At 34.3% G+C, this 10,852-nt stretch overlaps 2 protein-coding genes across 2 annotated transcripts; one reads left to right on the top strand and one right to left on the bottom strand.

Moving 5' to 3' along the window:
- Positions 1-5,122: 5,122 nt before the first annotated feature.
- On the top strand, positions 5,123-6,765 carry LOC128244110 (uncharacterized). The gene has a single exon (XM_052962125.1). The coding sequence runs from the start codon at positions 5,269-5,271 to the stop codon at positions 6,763-6,765; it is 1,497 nt and encodes a 498-aa protein (XP_052818085.1). The 5' UTR covers positions 5,123-5,268.
- Positions 6,766-7,559: 794 nt separating this feature from the next.
- Positions 7,560-9,608, bottom strand: LOC128244109 (uncharacterized). The gene is made up of 3 exons (XM_052962124.1): positions 9,554-9,608; positions 9,102-9,322; positions 7,560-8,888 (listed from the first exon to the last, which is right to left on the bottom strand). The coding sequence occupies exons 1-3, from the start codon at positions 9,606-9,608 to the stop codon at positions 7,560-7,562; spliced, it is 1,605 nt and encodes a 534-aa protein (XP_052818084.1).
- Between the last annotated feature and the right edge of the window lie 1,244 nt (positions 9,609-10,852).

Raw genomic sequence — 10,852 nt, 5'->3', positions numbered from 1 at the left:
GGCCAGTTCATTTCAGTTGCAGTCAAATGTAATGGTGAAATGCGTTCAATAAGTGAGTAGCTTGACCAGTATATAGTTGTAGGCCGGACACTTGCTAGAGATCCAATGGCATTGCTCTATTTGCGTTGTAAATTATTTTATTCTAGAATGCACGTTGACGCGTTTTCCAGCAAATCAAACACCAAAAAACCAAATGTTTCTTAACATAGTGTGATTTACATATTATGTTAAGCGGGTAACAAATCACTACGAAATCAAATGTATACGTTCTAGAATACAGTCAGCTTCCAGCAAACGAACATGATAAATGAGTGAAATATACCGTATCTTCAGCAAAAACAGTTGTGCATTTTTTGATTTCGTACAGCATAAACAATGGATGTATGAATTCATGTGGGTATATGCCAGGCTCGGATGTAAGGGGATGTCACCTGAAAATTACCTCATACTGTTAAAAACGTAGATCCGTATTGTATTGGATACAGGTTACTAAGTTAAGTATTATATTTAAAAACTTATACCTTATATTCTTAATTTAGCCAAAATTTGAGTAATTTTGCAAGCAAATATTACAATTTAACTTGTGATATTAAATAAATATTTAACTGAAGTTTTTAGATTGCAACTTGTTAAAAAACATCTCAAATCTGACAAGAGGGATGAAATGTTGTGTAAAGTTAATATGAAAATATGATTCTACAAGGCTTTACTTAATGAAGGTGGGAAGTTTGCGAAATAAATATTTGTTTTATAATTCTATTATGCTGATTCATTACCTAGTGACCCCATATGACTGAGGTTTCATTTAAAAGGATATTGCATGCTGAAAACAAAAATTAAAAATAAATGACCCGAAATACAATACAGATAATGTTACGGCAATTTGTATTTTTGTTTTTTATATCAACTGAAATCGGACGTGAGGGCAATGTTGTCATGTGTCAATGCCATTATTGCACATCGGATACCACCTGAATAAAACAATATTGCAGTTGTTACTTTGACATTCTCCAGACATCATATTACCGTTTTCTTACATTATCTTAAGCCCTTGCATTTCTTCTGGAATGCAATGACTAAATATTTTCAGAAACGGTAGAGATACACTTAACATTTATAAAGTTCTGTCCCCTTAGTTCTGAAACAGACTAAAATTTAATACAATTCAAACAATTGAATATAGTTATTCTTAATATTCTTCATGTTAATATTTCTTCCTGTATCGAAAACAGAACAATTCGAGCTAGAATCACCATTTTAGAAGTTATTTGCATTCAGTTTTAAAAATGATTACTCGTCTTTAGGTTGGAAAAGGGAAGGAATACTAAAATGGATTACATAATGTCCGCTACGAATGATATCAAACACTAATCAAAATTAGCTGGCATGTTCGTTAACATTGCAATGAATACAGAAGAAGAAGAAGAAGAAGAAGAAGAAGAAGAAGAAGAAGAAGAAGAAGAAGAAGAAGAAGAAGAAGAAGAAGAAGAAGAAGAAGAAGAAGAAGAAGAAAAGAAGAAGAAGAAGAAGAAGAACGTTTATTCATCGAAATAGAATATACAAACGATGTGTGTGAAAAAGGTCAAAATGACCATTGATCAAACATTCCAACAAAATACAATGCAAATAACACGACGACGAATATACATATACATGTACATTGCATTTACAAATGGTTATATCACTTGTGGCACATTATTGTTTAATTGCCTAACAAATGTGTAATAACTAAGTTACTAGTAAAAGTAAAAATATAAAAAAATAATAGTTGATGTTGACCAAATGCTCCGTTTGATTACCTTTTCTTTTGGTCACATGGTATTGTTTACTTCCTGGTATTTAAACAAATACAAATAGGCAGTACTATTGTCATCCTTAAATACTTGGATACTTAGAATTATCCAAATGATCTGACTGTAGCCATGAATTAGTTATCACTCTTCAACGTGCCGATATACCCAAGATGGTGGATAACGTAATTTTGTTATGTTGCAACTCTGCCTGCCTTGTCTTGCTACCTGTTATAGAATCAAAAATTGCCACCCAGATTTTGTGTTATATTCTCAAGTCTTCAAAACAACTTTCATGTTTCCAATGATAACCAACGTATGAAATATGCTGATATTAAGTTGTTTAAACATAATTATTAAATACAAACCACTTTCTTATCGGTGACGTATCGCACCGATTGTACCTATTACATACTGAGAATGATATTGTGTATATACACATATGAATATATTAAACAGTTTTGTAATTTACTTTCTGACAGTACTTACTTATAGGGACAAGCCCCATTTGAAATATCTAGCGTGATTTGTCCGTTTATTGCTACTTAAAGTGAACACTGGAAGAGGAAAATGATGAAATATTACCTGTTAATCAATGAGTAGCATGAACATTGACGTTGCAGTAATCAACAGATTTTTGTAATACATAATGATTGATTTTATTGAAAATGAGTCATTATCATGGTCCAATGTTAGAAATCGATACATCTGCAGCCTTGAACAGACGTTATCTACAAAAAGGTAACATTGGACAAAAGATGAAAGACTAGATATAAACATCTGATAGAAACGGGTTCAACTCGTTCAAAGACGAAAACAATAATAACTCTCTACTCCAAGAAGCTTCATACTGAACTTTGATGTATGATTTTTTTAACTTCGTTTGTATGTTTCATGTACTGAAAATGGTTAAAATGAAACGTTTTGAATAACTTTTTTATGACTTAACATACCTTAATTTGTCTTATCTACACTTAATATGCTAAAAAGGACAATAATGATATAAGTTTGATACACATTGCATTTCTAAAGGAAAGAGGGATCTAATTCGTCAAGAGATAAATAGCAAGCAGACGAAATATTTCTATTGTCTGTAATGGTACACATTAGAACAAATTTCTCACATAAGAGCTTTAGAAGGTTATCTATAAACGTTATCATCGTTTGCAACAAATCCCTAGATAAGACTGCTTTGAATATTTGGCTTCCGGACGGTGCTACAAAACATAACCAATATGGTACACTTTATCCAAAGCGTTGCCTGTGAGACAAGTATTAAAACATTTTAGTATGAGGTAGGTTCGTATTGTCTCGGGCAACATGTGTATGATTCATTAATGCCTTAAACTTTTTTTGTGTTATGACGAAGATTAAATTTCGTAATTACTTCGACAACTTCGACGAAGGCGACACCAAGCACAAGACAATACCTTCTTGAAAAAGAAGCGAAGTATTTTACAGTCATTACATCACCATCTCAATGTTATAAAAAGGACAAGTTTTATAACACATTGCATTTCTAAAGCAAAAAGGGAGTTAATGCGTCTAGAGATAAATAGCAAGCAGACGAAATATTTCTATTGTCTGTAATGATACACATTAGAACGAATTCCTCCGATAAGAGCTTTAGAAGGTTGTTTAAAAAGTTATCATCGTTTGCAACAAATCCCTAGATAAGACTGATTTGAATATTTGGCTCCGGACAGTGCTACAAAACATAATCTGTTTAAATCAATATGGTGCACTTTATCCAAAGCGTCGCCTGTGAGGCAAGGCAGACATGGAATATGATCAAGATCGTATCGACAAATTATGCACCGCATGCAATGAAAACCGTTCACTTTAGAGAAATGTAACATAATGTGCCGAAATCTGACAAAATTCTTGTTGTCCTTTAAGTTAACAAAATTAAACCAAATCAATTTGAACTTTTTTTTAAAAATCTTTCCGATGAAATGTTTATGGATATAATGTTTACAATGAATATGGTGATATCTCTATCAAAGAAATGACCCTTAAATTATAAAATGCATAGCTCATTCGCTTTGCCATCACTCTTACTTATTCATTTCTTATCCAATTTTTTTGACTCGTGAAAAGAAATAAGATCTTACACTGAAATCAACAAAAATCATCTACAGATTGTAACGTTCATTAGAAAATAGAAGTGAGATCGCAGTCCGAACGAGCCATTCCATCTTCTGTCGACGTTAAAATATATACCATTTTGTTAAGTTTTAAGCTTTTAGTGTTTGCCAATAAAATTTAAGTTTCATTCAAATTAAAGTGTCCATGCATGATTCAAGACCAGTGACATCGTATATTCTAATTTTATGCAATTCTCTTTCGTCTACAAATACGTACAAACACTAGATAATACTTGTGTTTTAAATTGCTAGTTAGGATTATCAAAAACCTGTATAAAACACTCATGCTGTTCTTGATGAATGTAAACGTTGTTAATCTTTTATTTTTATTTTCTTATTACATAAACAACATTCAAAAAGCCGGAATCAATTTGCAAGGGATATTAAGCACTCGGACAGACCAATTATAATGATTGCAATAAAATGTCACTCCATTTTCAAGAGATCCCAATTTCCCTGGATAAGAGAAAGATACATCTTTTATATTGTAACTGTTCATATCTGTCACCGATGACACACTGTCCTCTTGGGCATGGAAGATAGCGATCAAGTAGGACACAGGACAAGTCAAAATATTCCGGAGGAAAATGACGGTGATATTTCATTCCAATGTTGCAGTTGTTTCTTGAAAGTTAAGTCATCTTTCATACATTAATGAATCATTGGTCTCTTATAAATGTGATTTATATCCATGTGTTAGACGATTTTGAAACAATCTTCAATACTACTTCTTAGCAATAGACGATTCATATGTCTTAAATTAGACCGCCGCCATTTTGTTGTCACGTGACCGTCCGCCATTACAGAAGTGAAAGTTCCTGATAGTCTGCAAGAACGCTCACACGCCATTTAAATTTTAGAATTGAGACCAAAAATGACCTCCGAGAAGCAGCTACGTAAGTTGTTTTATTGGAACACTTTTTCTGAATGTAATTGTAATAAATAGTAGACCGTATAGTTGTAACTGGCCTGTAAAAAGACAATTAAATACTGCCGTATTGCTCTAAAAAACAAAATGGTGGACTTTGTTTAACAAATTATGTTGATCTTTTTAGAGGATTATTCGCGTAATTAAAGTAAGAATCTTTTTTTTTGGTTTTTAAATAAACATTTATAAAATGTTGTATAAAATGCTTTCTTGACGGAAAAAATAATGACAACAGCCGTTCAACTTGCCAGAGTACATAATGTTGACCTGTTGACTGCCAAGAGATTTGACAGGTGTGAACATTTCTTGTAAATAGCCTTGGGCTTTTGTCTTATACACTCGGCTGTAATTATAAATACTTCCAACTCTTTTGCAAATAAATGTTATTCCAAATAGAGGATTTATGTATGCATTACTTATTACAGGGCTGCCACCCGATGACTTGAAGTGGGAAAAGAACAAAAGCAATGCCTGGCCTAAACTGATGTACGAGGATCTTGTTGACTATTTGATACATGCAAAAGCATATGATGGAAAGGCCATGAAATCCTTTAGGTCGTTGTATGGATATAACTATGTACAAAATGGTTGGATGGGTGATATGTGGTCCATTGAATGTGAGGGTATGACTTACATAAAGGCCAAAATTTCGCCGAGTCAGCCAGGCGTTGGGCGCAAGGACTACAACTCATGGATTGCGGTTTCTAGTGAAAATACTGTTGAGACTGGCCATTGTTCTTGTCCAGCTGGCAATGCCCGATCGTGTAGTCATATATCAGCAATTATTTATGCAATTACACTGGCGTGGGCGAATGGTGTAGGTGGGGAAACGTGTACAGACAAACAGCGGGCTTGGGGTAAAGGAGCTGCGCAAGTACTGTCACATGACACCATTTCAGATATGGTGTTTGACCGACCAAGCCCATTTCAGCTACAACCATGTACTGAGAAAACAGCCAACAAGACCAACACTGATACAGATTGTCCACCTCGTACTGAACAGTTTCTGGACCATAGTGACTTACAGGACTTTGTGTCAAATTCCACAGTGGCAAACATTTGGGAGTGTAAAGGTACAATGTTGTACAAAATGCTACATGCACCAGAGGTTAAAAGGGACATAAATGAAGAAATCCTGCAGCAAGAACATTGTGAAAATGCCTCGTATCCTGTACAAGTTCCTCTGTCATGTGCCAAATGCCAAACATTCTACGATAAATATGTCAACATTAGTTCAGAAAAAATTCAAATGTTAGCCAAATCCACAGAAAATCAGAACACCTGTGTCTGGACAGACAGTAGAAAATTGAGATTAACCAGCAGCAAAGTGAATGATTTGCCAAAGACTAAAAGAGCTAATCCTAATAAATTTGTGACAAATCAAATTTATCCTAGGTTTAAGGGATGCTTTGCTACACGTCATGGACAGAAATACGAACCAGTTGCACGAGCCTGGTATGAAAGCGTTTCTGGTCACAAGGTTAGAAAATCTGAGATTGTTGTTAGTTTAACGGGGCCATATATTGCCGCCAGCCCAGATGGTATTATAGACGAAAGAACAATTGTGGAAATAAAATGTCCAACACGCCCGCTAGAAGACCTCATATCATCAGGAAAATATGATGTTCTACTCGAAGATGGTCAGCCGAAATTGAGCCCCAAGGGAAAAAATGGCTATTATTGCCAAGTGCAAGTTGCAATGTTTTGCACTGAGTCAACTATGTGCAAGTTTGTTGTGTGGACATCTGAAAAGCAGTGTGTTGTGGATGTTCAATACAGTAAAGACTTTATAAAGGGCATTCTTCCTAGAATCCGTGACTTTTATTTTAAGCACCTCCTTGTTAGACTCCAGGCAAGTCGTCTGAAAATTTCCCCGGAATACAAATCCTTGTGCCGTTAATTCCATACCAAATTTAAGGACTTGAGACTTAAGGAAATTTCCTGGAAGAAGATTATTAAATCTGAATGTCATTTTATGTGTACCTTAAAATGTAATGGAAATTTCTGTGAGAAATGCACACACTTTTGATTTCTTAAGATTGTTATTTATCTGTTAAAACTTAAATATTGTAATTCATATAATTATATGTAAAAATTATTACTGTAATACATTATTATACTTGAAATCTTTTTCAAACTTTAAAGGGACTCGCTCACTGACTTTAGCTTGACACCATTAAACTAAATTTGAAATCAAAACATAAGATATCTGACCATTAAAAAATTGAACGAGTCTCTTAAAGGGTTGAAAGCATATGTATATACTTAATACATATATCTTAATAGTTCATCAAGGACACTACTTGAAAAGCTTATTGTACAGTAATAAATGGATAGACCCAATACTTCTCCAGTTGGCATTTGCATCACCATCTACTAGTCTTGTTTTTTGCCAGTGTGGGCTTATACAGAAAAGAGATAATAGACAATATATTTTCTTCTTTTTATGTGCCATATTTAATATGAAATTCATTTAAGACATGCATAGTGTTATTAATGAATGAAATAGCAAAAACAACCATTTGGCTTTTGAATTTAAGATCCAAACCATTGGACCAAGAGGTAGCATACATTTCATTTGCATACAGTATGCAATAAACAACATACTGTATACAATAAACAATAAATTGTATACAATAAACAACATGAACGGCTGTGAAATTAATTAAACTACATGTATACACAGATCTTTGTCTAGTCAACAACATCATCCCGTATTAATGAATCTCTCATGTTGCACAAAGCTGCAACTACACGGACAGTTTTATCTGCATTATGTAATGTTTTTATACTGTATTTAGTGTTCAACAGTCTAAAAGACTTCATTCGCATGATAGCGCGCTCAACATGAATTCTTTCAGCCGCAATCCTTCTAGAGTCAATGGTCTCCTGTTCGGATAGCTGCGACCGACCCTTCATAAATGCAGGAATATTCAGTTTGACTCGACGGCTACACATATCCTCACCTATTGTGAAACCACGATCAGCCATAACCTCATCCCCAGGCAGCAAATAGTCCAAACATCCACAATTTTTAGTGATGAAATTGTCACTTGCCCGTCCACCATACAATGGTGAGATGTACATTATAAATCCACTTGGAGCTATCGCAATCAGAAATTTGGCAGTGTTATTACTTTTATATGTACTCCAAGTCTGAGCCCTTGCTTTTAATGAAAATGGCCTTTGAATAAAAATTTCAGAACAGTCTATTATGCAGGTTGTCTTTGGAAATGATGTTTTGAAGGAATTTGGTAATGTTCTTCGAATAGTATCTCTGGGCAACCATACCACACAATGTGACAGATGTTGGGACATTACATTGATCCATGACTTAAAAACATTACTCATGAGTTGGTGAGACACACCAAAACGTCTGCCGATGTCTTCGAATGTGAGTGCAAGCCTTAATCTTAACAGCACTGAGAGGATTTGGTTTGGAACACTCATTCTGTATGGGAAACCTTTTCCATAAGTTGACAATGTTGAAATTAATGTCATGAACACCGAGAGGCTCAATCCTGTGTAAAAACGAGAGTCTGAGTCTGTTTGTATGTTTTCAAAACCAAATACCGCAGAAGAATGCTGAGTAGATACCGTCTTTGTTTTAAGAGAATACCAGTAAGTGTGGTCATGGGCCACCAAATCAATAGTCTGTGTACTGCTGTCTACTAGCTTAGGCTTATTGGCATTATGGCAGTGTTGTGGGTATTTCTGACAACAGATGCTTAAACATTGCTGACAGTCCGTAAAGGCTTCATCAGCATCAGTGATTGGGGTAGCTGTCAACATTTCGTCAGGAGGACAGCCCACTTTTGGACTTGGTCGTTTTACAGGAGTTGATAATGGATCAGGTTGTGGCTGTGACTGTCTTGGACTTGAATTTTCATTAGATTCTAGACGGAGTCTTTTCAAAGGTCTACGTCCAGGTGTCTTTGGCGTCACTGGTCGATATCCCATTTCCAACACTGGGATTGGGTTTTGCTTTGTAGGGCGGCCATCTATAAAGTGCTTCGAACAAACCTGAAAATATAGATTTATTTACACCTTAACAATTAATGAAAAAATGTTTTAACATCATTTCTTAATTTAATGTTGCCGACAATAAGTGTGGTGCTTTTCCATTTTTAAGGGTGGCTGTTCACCATAGTGGTTATGGTACTGTATACATAATACATAATATAAAAAAAATATGACACAGTAACTCCATTTTTTCCAAAATTTAGCATAACTCACCACTGACTTGATAGGAGGATCAAAGCCTTTCCTGTTGATGGATTTCAACCACTGGAGACGATTTTCTCCCGATGCCGGTATGCAGTGGAATTTGAACGGTACAAGACATGGACAGTCTTTGCCATTTACATCATTATGAAACTGGCAGGGGGAATTTTCCCAGTCGTAAAGTTTCTTCTGGTTATTGCTACAATCAACCACAACACACTGCCTTCCACCACCTCGGCATAATTATCCGATATTTTATCGATTCGAGATAATTTGACAGATTATTGGTTTTTCACTTCCGCAATGGCGGACAAGTAAATTGAAGGGTATTTGACAGGGGAGATAATTCGTACTGTACTATTAAATAGAATCGTCTATTGAGAAAATAATTCTCAAACTAAACGATTGTATTTTACTCATGCTTGATATATTTCCTTCGTTTTCATTGGAAAAGAGGCACTTACGTGACCAATCATTTTTGGTACTGCTTGCAGTATTTGGTTCAAATGGATGTTCCATCTTCTAAAGAGCTAATTAGCAAGCGAAGGGTGGCCAATTTTCAATTATATTTGTTTAGTAGAATATTTTTTTCATTTTGTCATTTTGTGTCTCTTATCCTCCAAACTGACATGTTTAAATCAGTATCTTAATATTACTTCGTTCTTACTTTTTACTTACTGAAAATGCTAGAAAGGTCTATATACTAATTGGCTAAATGTTGTTTCATATTGTCTTCAATGCGGAAGAGTAAAATGGGAATGGCAAACAAGTTTAAAATGACGAATGGTGCAAATATTACAGCTAAAACATTTTCCAAAAAGCATAATTGTCTATATGTTTAATAAGAGCAAAAACAAAGAAAGTTAGAAAACGTCTGTGCAGGTAAGCAGCTTTGATAAAAAAAAAAACAGTTATAAAAGCATAGAGAAAATTATCATCCTCAAATGTTTTGTCTTATAATACATAGGAAGAAAACAAAGTTTTTGTTTCTTCTGTTGTCAAATTATTCCAATGACATGTCATTTAACAGAAATGCACGCAAATTGTTAACTTTCATGTAAGATTACACTCGGAATAACAAGTTGTCGTTTTCTGTTATAAAACTACAATTCTTAACAAAGCGCGTATGTAATAATATCAAATGCGGAACAGTACCAAACATAGTTGGCCAAAAGAAAGCTTAGAGTAAAATTCTACCAAATCAAGCATCGAAAGATAAATATGCAGTAGACAATACTTTTTTTAAGCTACCGTTCGGTTTATTTCTTAAAAAGGGTATTTATACTGATTCCTTTTGCTCTTAACACATACTTTGTAATTGATTTTCTTTGAAAGGTTTACCGATTTGCTCTCAATGAGGGCTGTGAAGACCTTACTACAAATACCAGCTTTGCACCAAATCCCTTAAAAAGGACTGCCTTGAATATTTGAGTTCACATCGATTCATTCTTTTTCAAAAGTATACATAAAAATCCCTACAGAACGTTTTAAATACATAGTTTATCTATTAAATTTGCTTTTTGTTACTTCATAGAATTACTGTTTTATGTTTATACATGTGAAACCATTAAGATCTTTTACAGAGTTTAGACATTTAGACAAGTTTTTAAAATCGCATACTGCTGTAATTTCACAAATATGCACACAAAATAACCATCCACTATATGTCCAAAAACAATATTCGTATTATAAAAACGAATTTCTTCAGATAGAGAATATAACTAGAATATAACAATACCAACCACAGGGAAAAGCTAATTAGC

Source organism: Mya arenaria, chromosome 8 (assembly GCF_026914265.1).
Source record: "Mya arenaria isolate MELC-2E11 chromosome 8, ASM2691426v1".
In the NCBI taxonomy this organism is placed as follows: domain Eukaryota; kingdom Metazoa; phylum Mollusca; class Bivalvia; order Myida; family Myidae; genus Mya; species Mya arenaria.
The sequence above is the reverse complement of the archived record's forward strand: the minus strand, read 5'-3'. Positions and strand labels throughout refer to the sequence as shown.